The sequence below is a fragment of the Clinocottus analis genome, unplaced genomic scaffold (assembly GCF_023055335.1).
Source record: "Clinocottus analis isolate CAN_PGR_092001 unplaced genomic scaffold, fCliAna1.0.p SCAF_4, whole genome shotgun sequence".
Classification (NCBI taxonomy): Eukaryota; Metazoa; Chordata; class Actinopteri; order Perciformes; family Cottidae; genus Clinocottus; species Clinocottus analis.
The window spans coordinates 8321350-8337029 of NW_027176153.1; the positions used below are offsets into that span (position 1 = coordinate 8321350).

The 15680-nt window shown below is 43.5% G+C and overlaps 1 protein-coding gene across 1 annotated transcript in view; it reads left to right on the forward strand.

Moving 5' to 3' along the window:
• The first annotated feature begins 8441 nt into the window (after positions 1 to 8441).
• Positions 8442 to 15680, forward strand: part of ctnnbl1 (catenin, beta like 1) — a 44026-nt gene continuing 36787 nt past the window's right edge. Inside the window, exons 1-6 of the mRNA XM_068598680.1 lie at positions 8442 to 8603; positions 9279 to 9485; positions 10895 to 11001; positions 11222 to 11361; positions 11620 to 11717; positions 14049 to 14142. Of these exons, the coding sequence (XP_068454781.1) occupies positions 8574 to 8603; positions 9279 to 9485; positions 10895 to 11001; positions 11222 to 11361; positions 11620 to 11717; positions 14049 to 14142 (676 nt within the window). The 5' untranslated portion in view covers positions 8442 to 8573. The remainder of the gene's footprint in view (positions 8604 to 9278; positions 9486 to 10894; positions 11002 to 11221; positions 11362 to 11619; positions 11718 to 14048; positions 14143 to 15680) is intronic.

Consider the following 15680-nt stretch of genomic DNA (forward strand, 5'->3'; position numbering starts at 1 on the left):
TACTTTTACTCAAGTAGAAATCTAATAGACTTTCACTTTTACTGGAGCCACTGCATTTACAGTACTTATCACCTGAGAGTTCCCCGTGGTTCTTAAACTTGAACCTCATTACATTCGTCAAATAGTCTACAAACATGACATTTGACTTCATTTACCCAACCTAAGCATTGAGGCGCAGCAGGCTATCGTGAAGTCATCGCTATTTTGTTTTTTAACTGCCCACAACTTCAATGTTTTGGTTGGAGCCATACTTATGAACACAGCAATTACTGCAGAGTAGACACCCATGTGTGCATAATTAGCTTATCAGATAATCAGATGGAACAACTCAGACACACTGTACATAGCTCTGTCGTTGGTCCAACGCTGTTAGTTATTCTCACGATCATACAGCCACTTTCTCTTAATGGTTCATAAAATGTACACCAGACTAGAAAATGAAACTAGTACTGAAAACTACTGTTGATATACGCTGACTCTTTATGCGCAAAGATTACATCTCATCAGTCGAGGGTACACACACATCATTAAGCCCGGCTCTCATTGCGACTCCGACTCCGTGCTTTCTATTCTGGAGGTTTCAATGTGCTTGACAGACCAAGGCAAGCGCACCCGACCACTTCGGCCAGTATTCATTATTTGGACTTTGGTGTCGTGACGAGCCGATAAGATGCAAGCTCATTTGCATTAAGGGGCCAAGACACCCTTCAGAAACCACGGAGCCGTGCAGACCTGCCGCCAGAGTCAACACTGGCCTTTCATCTCCATCTCTCTCTCCTTTACTCTCCTATTCTCTTTCTTCACACGGCAACACACTCGCCCTACCAGGCACAAAAGAATAATAGGCACACAGTGCACAAAAAAAATGTGGCAAGGTTGGCGAGAGATTTTATTTGCTATCAAAGCTTATCAGCTTCGTTTTAAGATTGTTTCAGTCAACTCACTCGCCTGCAGACTCCCAGCAGCATAATGTGAATTGCTTAAAAAAAAAGAAAAGAAAGAAAAGGATTTTTTTTTTTGTTTGGAGACTTTATGATTGCTCCCTGTAATAGGTCATTTGAAGTGAAACCAGAGGAATTCAAGTGAAGGAGCAGCGTTGTAGTTTCACGGGAAAAAAATGCCCACGGGTGATAATTCTTGCAAGCCGTCGCCAAGCTTGTACATTTTACAGTGCAGGATGGACACGATCGCTCACGGACACACACACACACACACACACACACCCTCTCTCTCTCTCTCTCTCTCTCTCTCTCTCTCTCTCTCTCTCTCTCTCTCTCTCTCTCTCTCTCTCTCTCTCTTTATCTCTCTGCACATAAAAACACCCTCTGGCCTCTTTAGTATTCTGATGTGGTTCGTGATTCTCTGTCAACATTTGACTTCACAGGCGGTGGGGATCAGACTCATACAGGGAGAGGCCGACTGCCTGTGGCTCGCCACTGCAGAGGATTGTGGGCGGGGCTGGCACGGAGCAGCGAGACGGACAGACAGCATGACATGCAGACAGAGGCCGACAATGCCATCCTTACGTCTGGACTTACGTAATCTTTGACCTTAAGCTGAGCGGTAATCAACAACTGAAGCGCAAGTTCCTGACCTCTCCCCCCACTCCCACCCCCCGCCCCCCTCATCTTCACGGTGACTTGTAGCTGTCGCAAAACGACAACGTCCGATTGTGTCACGAAAGAGACGAATAAGCTCCCTAATCGCAACAGAGGCCTGCAAATGTACTGCGGCCATGTTGTGCTGCTCGGCAGTAACTGTTTTACTTATGGTCTCTTTAACATTCATCTCACATCTATTTGGCTTCTGGATATGATTCAGCTGGAGTACATTTACGCCTTGACATTAAAATGCGACCGCGGTATACACAGTGAAATTGGATTTCTCTTTCCCTTGCCCAAATGCAGATTGTGTCCTTTACGTCCTTCAAATCTGACAGTAAACATCCCATCGTGCTTGTTGTACACCCACAAGTGTCCCATATTTTACTGGTATTTTACAATCGGAGCTGCCCGTTGGCAGTTTGATTTGTTTTATTTCTGTCTTGGGTAGGCTTTATGTGGATTGGAGTTGCTTTACATTAACTATTTAGGCCACCTCGGGGTGTCTAGGAAGCGGAGGGGACATCCTGCACAGCCTCGCTTATAGAGCAATGAATCAACCCCGCTGGTGCAGTCGTATCCAGATAGCAGTAAAGCTGATGAGTAGCAACACACATTTCAACACACATGTTTACCTATGGCTCAAACCTCTTGTGGAGGGTGCTCTGCTTCCTCCTCATCTGGCCCTTGAGTGTCCTCGAGCAAGGCACTTCAGCGTGTCTGGTGCAGGTTACTTAACCCTGTCGTGACCACGCCTTCAAGGCGGATTAGAAATACTCAAACACTGTATTTATTTTTTGGGGTTTGATGCCAAAAATAAGTTTTTAACTGGTACCCGCAATATTAATGCTCAAATTAGCTTTCTAATTAGCATTTTCATGACTAAATTGTTCCAGTTTTCACCACAACAGTAAAAAAAAAAATACACGACTTGTTTTAATCTTTTACATGGACATTCCTCATGTTGTGTCCATAACCAATAAAAAAAAATAAACCATTGGTTACGATTTGTCTTTCACTGACACTCAATCACTGTCATAGCTTAGCATAAAACGTACATATAGCATAAAACCTCGAGCTCAACGTCTCATGTACGACCATGAGTGTGGTGTCAATCTTTTAATAATTTTCAGCATTAAGGTGTGTTTCCCAAATTGTCCAACTATTCCTTATAGTTGAATAAGCCCCGAGAACTGGTGCCCCGTCCTCCTAATTTATCAATTAAACTCATGCAGCAGTTTACGACTGACTACATTGATGCTCTGGTACAGTGTTGCAGGCATCAACTGTCATACCTCTCTTGATCTCTTTGTGTCACATTTCCTAAAGTTGACAAATGACAGCCAATCGGAATTCACCTCACAATCTTTTTTCTTGCATACCTCCTACATTGGCAGTGGGGATTTCTCAAATGATTGGAGCACATTCACAGACTCGGGTAGTTTGTCCCTGGTCTCCTCTGGATAGATAGGCATTTCTGTTCACACGCCCTCAAACAAAGTCAGCTTTTTTCTTCCTTCTCTAATTGGCAGAAATTAATCTTTCAACCTGAAGCTTAGTGTTGTAGCGTTGTGGGGCACTAGCGTCTAATTCAAATGTTTTTTTTCCCCGAACAGCTAATCCCGCTATCAGATCTCTGTATTGTGTGAAGTTGATTACGTGGAAACGTTTGAATGAAGGAACGATAATGAGGATCTGAATGAGAACAAATGCCGTGTACAACTATTTGTGTGCGACCATGCAATTGTATATGCATGTGAATTTTTGTGGTGTGTGTGTGTGTGTGTGTGTGTGTGTGTGTGTAAATGTCATTCAAGACAAGCAAAGCTTCAAGGACTTGATCCTGCGTGTGAGCACTAAGACAGGGCGATGGAGGGATTTATCCAAAGGGATTTATTCAGTTGTTCAGAAAAATTCATTAAAAATGTGAGATAAAAACTTGCTTTTCAAGCATCACTTGTGTTTTGGGCTTACCTCTTAAAGCCGCGGGAAAGGCAGGGAAGAAGAAGACCAGGCAAGTAAATGGGTGTAAATAATGCTAAATATGTTTTTTTTAAATGGTGGGGTTTGGTCAGTAACACTGAACGTAAACTTAAATCACCATTAAAATATATAATCTGTAATAAAATAACTATTATCAACAGCCCAGTTCCTTATTCATCGAGGTCAGATTGCAAAAAGCTTTTACATAGTGCAAGCAAACAAAGTAGTGCTTTGAGCAAGTTGTTTTGCCAGATTCTAATCTGTGTCTGTGAATACGACGTGTAAGTGTGACTCTGTGAATCGCATGTTGTGGATTTGCAGCTTACATCTAATAGTGAAACTGCAATGTAAACACGCACAGAGTGTTAGGCGTGGTGATACCAACCTCCATTTTTCTTCTGTCTTTGTGTCTGACTGCTGTTTGCGCTATTCTGCGAGACCGTAACAATTCCTGAGATGCAATTGAAATCAAAAGTTCCCTGCGTTTGGTTACTGTGTGTCTTTAAATCTGGTTGCACTCTCTATACACGGGGTGGGGGTGTGGAGGATAGATTGATTAAATTAATTAATTTCTGGGCCCTTAAAGAGCCGCTAATACACCTAAAACACTTTAATCAGTATCAGTTTCATTGGAGAGGTTTTTTTTTGTATGAAATCTTGTTGGAAAATGTGTTTTGGAGGATTTTCCGTCCGCAAAGTGTACGCGTGCAGGCTGGTCCTATAAGCTACCCCGGCCCGCTAAAACCCAAAAAGCAAGTGGCCACCACCACGGCAGCGCACCACAGCCATCATATTCAGAATGGAGATCAAATTAATTTGCTCTCCCTTCCTTTATCTCTGCCTGGCACTCTCCACCTCCTCTATCTCCTGTTCTCCCTCTCTGCTTTCCTCGCCTCCTACACAACTCCTACGTACATTTATCTCTTGAGTTGAGTGTGTGCTCTGCTTCTTGCCACCTTCTCTCTCTCTCTCTCTCTCTCTCTCTCTCTCTCTCTCTCTCTCTCTCTCTCTCTTTCTCTCTGTCTTACCCTTTTTTCTCTTTCCGTCGCTCTACGATGTTACAGCAGGCCGGGCAGCAGCCTCCAGTCTCTATCTGTGTCAGGATTGTGTATGCTAGACAATGGCGAGGAAAGCTTTTACTGGCTTCCTTTAAAGCATTTACAGGGGAAAAAATAAGGCCTGTGTTCCTGCTTATCAGGAGAGCGCCATGCTGACACACATCCATCCATTCATTACTCAATCGCATTGTGTTGGCCCAATGTAAACAAAGCGAATATACCTTATGCAACCCAAATGAGCGCTTGCTGATGAGCCAGCGTTAACATTTCAGTTACAGGACGAGCAAAACAGGAGTGGGGAAATTAATTTGGAGTCCTTAAGTGAGCCAGCTCCTCCTGTTTTTTCCCCCACAGCAGGCAGGTAACTGAAAATCTAGGACCTTTCTAAGCCGCAGCTGCGACTATGCACATTAGTCGAAAATGTGATGCTGTTTTGACGTCGTGCAGGAATTGCCCTCAGAATGACTCGACCAATTAAAGTGACAATTTGAAAGTGCTTATGCTCTAATCTGCTCGTATCACACTGAACACACGCAGTGAGTGGGTTCAAGTTTCAGAGCACGCCAAACATCGCAAACCCAAATGAAGAGCCGCCGTCCACCCCCGTCGAAAGGGTGGCATACAAACACAGTGGTATGGACAGATGTGACTCAAAGTACCTCTAACCCATGTGTTTGTCCACCAACATCAGGTCTGTCCATAAAGGTTCACCGCCAGACAAGTCCATTTTAAAATTATTATTTGAGCATGACACAATCAATCCATTCATCATCTATCCACCATACACCCACGCACCCTTCAATCCATCAATCCTTCCATTCATACACCCATCCATTCATCCATACACCCATTCATACACCAATCCATACACCCACCCATACACCAATCCATACACCCATCCATGCACTCATCCAGCGATCCATCCCCATCCACACCCATCCATCCATACACCCACCCATCCATGCACTTATCCATCCATCCATCCATCCATCCATCCATACGCCTATTCATCCATACACCCATCCACCCATCCATCCATCCACCCATCCATACGTCCATCCAACCATATACCTACCCATCCATCCATACGCCCAGTAATCTATCTGGCAGACTGACATTTCAGTTACAGATCCAGTTATAAAAGTCATCATATGATTGCTTTGCGAGGAGGATGATACATAGTTGATCAAGAGGCTTTAGAAGGCCTATCATCATGACACAAACACCGTGGTAACTCTTCAGTATTGTGGACATTGAGATAAGGAACGTATCTTGAACTATGCGTCGGTGGCTGCTGATGTGATTCACAACTCAAATCATATCGAAGGGGAGAGACATCATTTGATCGCACCACTTTACTTAGCGAGAGTAAATGATAAAGCCAATCGGTCCTCATCATCTGTCTCTCGCCTTCTCTCTCTCTTTCAATGATAGCATTGCCACTCTGAATTTTGAGCACACTTATGTTGGCCTCCGCAGCCTGATACAATCACACTGACCTCATGTGATTTAATGCAATCAGCCCTCACAGCTTGTGTGAAATTGCATTGTTCTGTTTCAAAGAAGAAGGGGTAGGATTCTGTGGAAACGATCATACAGCGTCGCCCCGGAATAATTCCGCAGGGAAATGATGAGGCGATGTCATTTAGCAGACGGTTGTCTATGAAAAGCTTTTGGGTCCTTCAGGGATTGCAGAATGTGTTAATCATTGTATAGAGCAAAAAAGGATTTGTAATATGGGAGGCGTCAAGGCAGCTGCAGCGGTGGAGGACATTCAGAGTGTATTCTGAGGTTGCTGGTTGGTTGTATTTGACATGTTTACGTGAAAATATAAAAAAACATTCTGTGTGTCAGTTCAGTTATAACCTATTTGTGGCCTCTGTGTCCGCTATTTAAAGCGGGTTTGTCAACCTTTTGTAACTTAAGGCCCACTTCTGGCTGACAAAAAACAAGAAAACATAAACTGGGTTTTAAAAATGTGTTCTGCCAGTGTCAGCTGGAATCACCTAAATAAATATTCTGCTCCCCCATGACTGCCTGTCATTAGGAATTTAATGTGTTCATGGATATATTTCCTCGCAGGCTTTGAGCTTTTACTGGCGCAGTCTTTGTCGCTCCACTGGGGGGAACAGTGGAAAAAGAAGTTTGTCTCTACCTCATGATGTGTTGTTTTTGGCATGTGATATTCACACATTATTGGTCGTTAAAATTATGCTCTGCATAAATTACTGACTTTATAAATTTAGCCGCAATGTTTTTCTTTTATTTAATATCATGTCCAATTCAATGTCAGTACCAACTACATGGCGCTCTGTGACCCACCAGTGGTCTGATTTAATCTAATTTACCATTTTGAATCCAAATTACATTGTCAACTTCATATAATTAAGTTATTTCCAGTTTGCCCAATGAAGGCTGAAGCCGCCTTCCTGTCTAGCCTCGGTATTTCCAAACGCATTTGTATTTTTTCACTTTCTTTTAAACTCTTTCACTCTGCCTCTCTCTCTTTCCTTTGACCGTTTCCATTGCTTCTTTTCCTCATGTTTTCTGGGGCGTCAAGCTTGGCTGCTTGGCAGTGGCTTCCTTTTCAAATGCTGTTTCTTTTGCTCCACTGTCACAGCTCACTGGCCAGAGACTGGAGTGGCAATGGAGGCTTCCGCGCAGTGCACCTCTCATACGTTTCCCAATGATGCTCATTGAAAAGTTGATTTTCTGCCTGTCTGGAACAATAAGATTGCTTGGCATATAAAGCTCTCCTGGAGAGAACACAGCAAAAATGAGCCCTCAAGAGCAGGATTTCATTATGTGAGGCCTGATGAGGAAACAGTCATGTCTAATTTTACATGTATCATTAAGGGGGTTTATTTCAGGATTGGCAAATGAGCTGAAATGATTTTGTTGCTGGGATAGCAACACTAGTGACATCATAATTGACAGTATTATTTCTGAAGCGGTATATGTAGAGCTGTAGCACGTGAACCAATACACAGATTACCAAAAACAACCATTAAACACCTGCACCCCTGTAGTTTTCTCTGACACCGTCTTAACCAAATCTGAACATTTTAAACATCACAACAAATATATTTTTTACACAGCTGTATTTTATTATGTTGTGCATTTATTATTTTTCCTTGTTTTAATTCTTAAGCCTAAAAGTCACAACCCTCCAGTCAGAACACTTAAATATGGAAACACACATCTCACAAATAGCATGAATCCCTTCAACAATATGCAGACCCTCTGCACTGCCTGCCATTGTGTTTGTCAGGGATCATTAGAGACATGACACACATCTGGGCACAGCTGTTTCTGTTATGGGGGATTTGACCCACTGACTCAGAGCTTGTGGAACACAGAACTACTGTTGTAAATAAATCGCTTTGTTGTTGTCCTTGTGTTCTCCTCCTGTCACAGACCAAGACCCACGTTGTAACAGCTGTTTTCCATTTAGGCAAAACTGGACTGAAAAATCTCAATTGAGTCTGACTCAACGTAAGGCATTAATGCACCACACTGTTGTTTGTTCACAGATATTTCAGGAGAAGTAAATCATATTTGAAATCTTGCTTAAGGCACTTCTGTGCATGTGAGCTTTAAGCAAAATAGATATCGTTACATTGCATTATTTTTGTATTATTGTAGAAGAAAAGAAGCAAAGTGAACTGACTTAATGTTATTTTTTATTTGTTTTTAAGTTAATGGGTCATTATGAGTTTAAATCATGGATGTATCATATCATGGGTATAACGCTTCTATGTTTACGACAGTCGCTCGTTGCGACAGCGTTTTACGGCAAGCGTGCCTGCGTACGGAAAGCTTGTTGTTAGCCGCACAGCTAGCTAACTGCCGAAGTGCAACTTACGCTCTTGCTTCTTTTTTACGAGCTCGAGCAAAACACTCGTACTTTTAGGTTGTTTAACCTGGTGACATGGACGTCGGAGAGCTTCTCAACTATCAGGTAGACGTTTAATTCAGCTCGTCAGTGGGGAACTCGCGTCTAGCTCTCCTCGACTTGTATCATTCTTAACGTTGCTAGCAGGCACCGGTGGTCGCTAGCAGGCTTTCGGTTCGGGCTTGTTATTTACTTTTGCTTTGTCTGTTTTACGTTTTCTGTTTGTAAGGCGACAGGAAACGTGACAGTTGACCAGCCTGACTTAATGTCGGGTTTCCTGACAAATAACGTCAGTACTATACGTGGACAGGTGGCTGTCATGACACTTCAGCTCGCGATAGTTGCCCAAACTAGCTCACATGCAGAGGCAGGTAGACTCCAGTGGTTAGTGACAGATTGGTCTAAGACAGCCGGTAGAGATGAAATTGCTGGTTGGTGGTTTGTTCTCAAAGTTGTCATTTTTCTCAGAGCAGCTGCTGCCTGGTGGAAGGTGTGCTTTACTTAATGTGAAACAAAGAAGGAGCTCAGTATGATTCATCAAAGGTCCCCAATGAAGTGTTTCCTTAATGAGCTCCTGTGCTGGGGTTTGCCATCTTCTTCTTTATGTTCAGGTTCACCGAGATACTTCTTTCATTCACTCTCTCTCTCACACACACACACACACACACACACACACACACACACACACACACACCACCAGATTCTGAAGGTTACCTTTCTCCACCTCCTCTCTTCTGGCAGCCTGATAGAGGAGCAAAGCGTCCCAAGGACGGAGACGGAGGAGATGAGGACTCCCGAGGAGGGAAGCAACTGAAGGGGCTGAGTGCCAGGGAGTTAGCCAGATACCGGGAAGCAGGACTCGAGGGAGCGGGTGATGTCGACGATCTGACCGGGGAAAAGAAGAGGATCCTGGAGAAACTGATGGACCAGGATGAAGATGAACCTGAGGTAAGTACAATTGGTCATGTGGTTATTACAGAATTGTTCCATTTGTTTCTCTGCAAAGTGCCATGTTTTGTTTTTTTAATGATGATGTCAAAAGCTTTTCATTTGAAAATGTCTTTCTCTCTTGTCATGGTTTTAAACCGTGCAATTCAGCATTGAAGTGCAGCACAGCGTGTCACAGTAAGAACTGTTACCGTCACTGTCGACTTACAAAAACATGAAAATACGCACATATAGTTCAAACCAGAAGTTGAACACAGCCTGGTTCACACTTAAATAAGCAGGGAAACCTTGCCGTGTGTGTGTGTGTGTGTGTGTGTGTGTGCGGGTGGTTGTCTGGCCCTCAGGTCTATTGCTACTGTTGTTGTATGCATACTCTATAATGCACTTATCACACTGCAGCCTTTTCAGGCGTCAAGAGGTACTGAAAGCAAAGTACTTGTACATTGAGTGTCTGTTTATAGGTTGATTTAAATGTATAGATCAATTAAATTAATATACACAACTATTGCCACAAAAAGGTAAAATGCAGGACACATTCCTAACGATCAATTTTCGCATCTATGACCAAGATTGAATACAAATTAGGAACAGAATTTTAGATTAGCCGAAAGCTTACGTATTCTTGCCGAACGGGTTCAAATTGAGGATGAATTGTTTCGGCCCGAGTCCAAGTCTTGCAATTAATGTAGCACGAGAACAAGGGTCTGTGGATCAGGTCCATGAAAGTTTCTTTGTGGTTATTTCTGGTCAAGAAGAACCAGTTGTCACCACCGGTGTTGACACATTCTTTAATGCATTAGAAAACATCTATTATCCGGTTAAAATTATATCACACTGCAGCCTTTTCAGGCGTCAAGGGGTACTGAAAGCAAAGTGCTGCACTGTTCCATAATGTCAGCCAATTGTAATTCCCTAACCAGTCATTAACTGTGCACCACTTTACAGGCTTTTAAGCCGTCAGGCGGTTAAATGCATTCTCCTTCCAATGAAACGCTTTCACACTTTGGTTGGTGTATGCAACACATGGAGACAAACATTCTCCTGGATGTGTATCGTCAACCCAACACCAAGTCGGCCATCTTGACTTTTACAGTGTTTTTTTCACCACTTTTTACGGTGCTGCCCTTTTAACTCCTCCAGATATAATCAGTTCAACTTCAAATCTTGTCAGAAGAATCTGGCAACATCTATGATGAAAAGTTATTTAAAAAAATCTTAATTTTTTTAATTTTCATTATGCAGCGCTACCTACTGGGAACAAGAAATTGTCGTGCAATTCATCGCTGCTTGCCTCTTTAAAGTCTCAATGTTGTTCTTGCTGCAGTTTCCTCAGTTTTTTTCCTTTCTCGCTGTCTTCAGTTGTTTAATCTTTAGCTCCCTTCTCCTTTACGTATGTTCTCATAAAACAGGCAGAGCCGGTGGATGAGAGTTCAGTGAAGAAAATGATCCTGACCTTTGAGAAAAGGTCGTACAAAAATCAGGAACTGAGGATTAAGTTTCCGGACAACCCAGAGAAGTAAGCTCATTACTGAATGTTCACAGTATTTGTTTCTCTATGAGGATGACATTAAAACTAATTCCAATTACTGATATTCTGTCTGGGAATTAAGCCACATTTCCTGTGGACTTAGCAAAGCTTATTACAATTTCTCAAATGCTGAAACCTGTGTATCCCTGAAATGAAATATGAATGAATGCTAAGATGTTTACCAAAATGTCTCAAACCTCCAAACCAGGTTCATGGAGTCGGAGCTGGACCTAAACGACATTATCCAGGAAATGCACGTGATCGCAACAATGGCAGACCTCTACCACCTGCTGGTGGAGCTGAATGCCGTCCACTCCCTGCTGAGCCTTCTCAGTCACGAGAACACTGATATCCTTTCACTTACGATATGAACATTGTTTCACCTCTTTGCCAAGATTTCCATTCTTAGTCGGAGAGGTGGTTTTAAGGGGCCGAAAGCCACATACGGGTCAAAGTGTGAGAGATGGACGAACACATTGTTAGTGTATGTCTTTTGGTGAGATTTGTTTACAGTTCAGTCGTTTTGACCGTCCATGGCGAGTCTGAGATTGTTCTTGAAGCGCTTTGCTCTTCAAACACAGCTCTGTAGTCCTTAGCCTGAACCACATGTTGCCATAGCAGTGGTGGACCTGCTTCAGGAGCTAACGGATATCGACACGCTGCAGGAGAGCGAGGAAGGTGCCGAGGTACTCATAGACGCTTTGGTGAGTCAAGTGTTTACGTCCGTCTTTGATGATATATAAAGAAGCGGTACTTTGCAGACCGAATGCTTGCGTTTCTGGACTCCGGCATCCAACCGGGCACGGTGGGTTTAATTAACCGCATGGACCGGATTCAACAGATTGGAATTGCAAGACGGGTGCTTGGGTCCATGTTTACTTCCTGTCAGCTGATGTCATTCACATACACTACTACTACTACTACTACTACTACTAGTACTTTCCATCTGCAGAGGAGATCACTGAGAGATTTTTAGACATACAATTGAGTTTTAAACATTTTTAATTAATTCAACGTCATATAAAATTAGTTTTTTTATTAATATAAAACAAATTGTTTAACTGAAAATGATATCAAAATGTAATATAAACCATATAATTATAGTTACTCTTCTTTCACTTTTCAGCTATCTAAAGCTTTTCTCCGTCACTCTCCAGCTGTGCCTGGTGGCATCTCGGTTAAGCATCTTCAATCGCCTACTCAACTGTACAGTTAGCCCTCGCTTCCTTTTCTTCTATTTTTTGTCAGCGAGCCTGTCGCGCTGTCAACGAACCAGGGATGATCTTTGATACCCCATTATGTGAGCTGACATTTAGAGTGACACAGACAAAGGTCAAACTGCAATAATGTGCTGATATTCCTATAATGAAAGAGAGAACCGTGCGACCCCTCCCGCCCTCGCCGCCCATTCTCCGTCATGGCCGTCACCATGACACTTAATCAAAGAATTCTTTGGCTTGAATGTGTCACAATTTGCGCCAGTCTACGTCCCAGTGGCCTTCATCAGGATAGTGGTTTCTCACGACAATGAGAGCAACCTGTTTCAATGGTCTCAGTGTTGTCTACATACAACATCTACATATATTAGTCTTTAGTTCAGTATTTAAGTGTAAGAGACATGACAGTGAGACAAACAGTGAGATACATACATACATACATACATACATACATACATACATACATACATACATACATACATACATACATACATACATGCATAACTCTTTTGTCGCCATTCCCCCAATATCTTGCAGTGACTTGCAGGCAGCTGTTTGTTACCGGTTCCTAAAAGACATTTGGATCAATTGCAGGATTGTTTAATATTCATGTGCGTGAGCATCCAGACACAACTTGGTATTAGCTCAATTAGCTCAATAGGCCATCTGACATAATTAGATTAGCTTTTTCTGTCTCCGCATATGCTGAAGGTTGAAATAATGTAATGTCATGCTCAAGGACTCAAAGATCGTTTGTTGTCATGATGCAACACCAGGGATGCACAACAAAATGCAGCTGTAGCCCAATTACGACACAAGAAAAAACATTGGTGTAATGAGGAATGCAAACTGCAACTGCATCCCTGTAAGGACTGAAGGCTTCACCATCGCCCTATCCTGCTGCTTGGTTCGCCTGAGGTCCTATTCCATTCATCTTCTTGTCCTGCGACCGGAAGTGGAGTGGCCTCATGTTGTAGCTGGGTTAGCTTCACTCCCATCTCGGCTCGCCTCCATCTCTTCCCTCGGCCAGTTTGGTGGCATTTGGTCCGCCGGACCCTGACTTAATCCAATGCCCACGCTTCCTTTGTGTCATATATATGACATTCCTGCTCCAGTAATAAAAGCAACCCCCCAACAAACTCTGACAAAGACATTCAGCAAAATTCATGGGAGCTACCGGCCGCTGCATGTGCAAGCGCTGGCGTTTTCAATTTTCAACTAAAAGTTAATAATGTCTGAAGAACATATCACTAAACGCATCATCAGGTTTTTGTCTGCTCGCAGGCTGGTTAGTGTCCGATACTGTCGGGATGTGACAGCGGGCCAGACTGTAGCTCCAGTTGTTCTGCGCAGCTCACCGGTTAACAGGCGCCATATAAATGCAGTCCATTTGCCATCGCAATGGAGCGCCCCACTAGCCGCACTCCTCCTCACAGCCTTTTCTAAAGAAAAACGGTTTCGGGGCAGTAAGGCTTGGTTAAACCTATTTCTCCCGCCTCTTTGCTGGAAGCTCCAGCTGCCCTTGTCCTAGCTGCCAGAGGGCCAGGTGCTATTCTTGATAAGATGAATCGGCGGGTCTCCAGTGGCTCATAAATTGGTTTCTACCGTCCTCTTCTTTCATCTGTAATAGTACTTGCATCCTGCCAGTCGGCGCCCCGCGAGCTCCAGTGTCGCCAATGTTGACTTGATTGATAACACTTGGACGTGTTCAGAGAGCTCAGACAGGAACTCAGTCTTTTGTTCTTTAACATCACATCGTGTTGCAAAATATAAGGACATCCGACTTGAACTTAATACTTGATCTTTCTGTGTCTGCAGTTGGAGGGTCAGGTGGTGGCTTTACTGGTGCAGAATATGGAGCGGCTGGATGAGCAGGTGAAGGAGGAGGCTGACGGCATCTATAACACACTGGGTAAGAAAAATGTCCCGCCAAAGCCTCAACGACGAGGCTTATCCTGGATTTATATTCATGTTATGTCTTTGGAAGTAGTCGTACTAGTTTTGTACATGTTTGGCTGGATCGAGATGGAGTAAAGATATTAGGGTCTGTATGTAGTACATTTCTAAGCCATTCGGCTTTTCTTGAAGATTAGATAAATGTTTTAACGCTCAACCTCCCGCTTCCCATCCAAGGTAAAAACCATTAGCTCCGTCAACACTGTTGCTGTCATCTGAGTTTCCGCTAGTATCTGCCGGCTCAGCGTCCGCCATGTTGAGAGCTGTGTGGAGAAAATTTCTCAATCGTGCTCAGAATTTTTAATCTATTTAAGCTTCACACGCATATATTTTAGGATCAAAACACGTTCCTGCGAGCAGCGTAACTACAGTTACACTGAACCGGAAGACGCTCTCCGTGCGCGGTTTTCAGCGTTCATTTCAATTAAGAACACGTGGGACAAATATTTGTAACAAATCTGAGACAAAATCCACTGCACATTGCTGGTGCTAGAGAGCCTCCTCTCTTTGGTTCTGTACAACACCCGAGGATATAAAAAGAAAAAGGTGCATAAAAATAGCCGCTCAGCTGCATTTGAATATTCAGAGTAAGAGTAATTAATCAGCCTTGTCGTGCTGAAACATGACAAGCCGCTCCAGGGGGAGAGATGCCTTCTAAGGTGTGTTGAGCTTTGGGCAGCACAGCGACAGGGAGTCCTCCTGTACGTTATTGTGTTCTTTGAGCTTTTACAGTCACTGTCTGGGTCTCTATTTCAATATTTTGGCAAAGAGGAATCACTTATAAACCCTTTAAAAAAAAAAGATTTAAGGTCTGTAACTCTTAGCTGTGGAGAATCACATTCGTGTTTGTGGCAGCATTAAACGGAGACGGGAGGGCCAGGAGAGGGCACGGACCGGCGAATAGTTTGAAAAGTCACGGCCGCTGCATGAATCCCACTTTTATGCCTCTCAGCTCTTTTATGCGTTGAATGAGTCTACCGAGATGATTTTTTCTCTTCTTCGTTGCCTGTGTGTGTCTGTGTGTGTCATCAAGGGAGCGCTCCAAGCTTGAATAAGCCCTTTGTCTGCCTTGGCTGCTCCGCGCTCTGAGCCTGCTGTCCACCAGGACGCTGTCTGTCTGCTCCATTTGAATCCCAGATAAAGGCTCTTCCCTCGGCATCTTTCCCTCTCTCCATCCTCTCCTCTAGTTTCTTTCTCTCATCATCTCCCTATCAGCTGTTGCCCCTCTCTCCAAATGTTGCGCTTCTCTTTTTTTCTTTTTCCCTTTTTATTCTCTCCCAACTCTATCTCATATTTGTTGTACTGTTGTTACAGTCCCTCATTCCCTCAGCTTTCCATCCCTCATCTTCGACTTGTCTTCCCACCCCTTTGCCTCCCTTCTGCTTTTCCATCTCCCTTTTATTTGCCTCCCCTCCAGCCCCTTCGTTTTTCTTCTTCTCCATCCCTCTTCTTCATCACCAGAATCCCTCCCTCCCTCTCTGTGTCTGTCCCCTC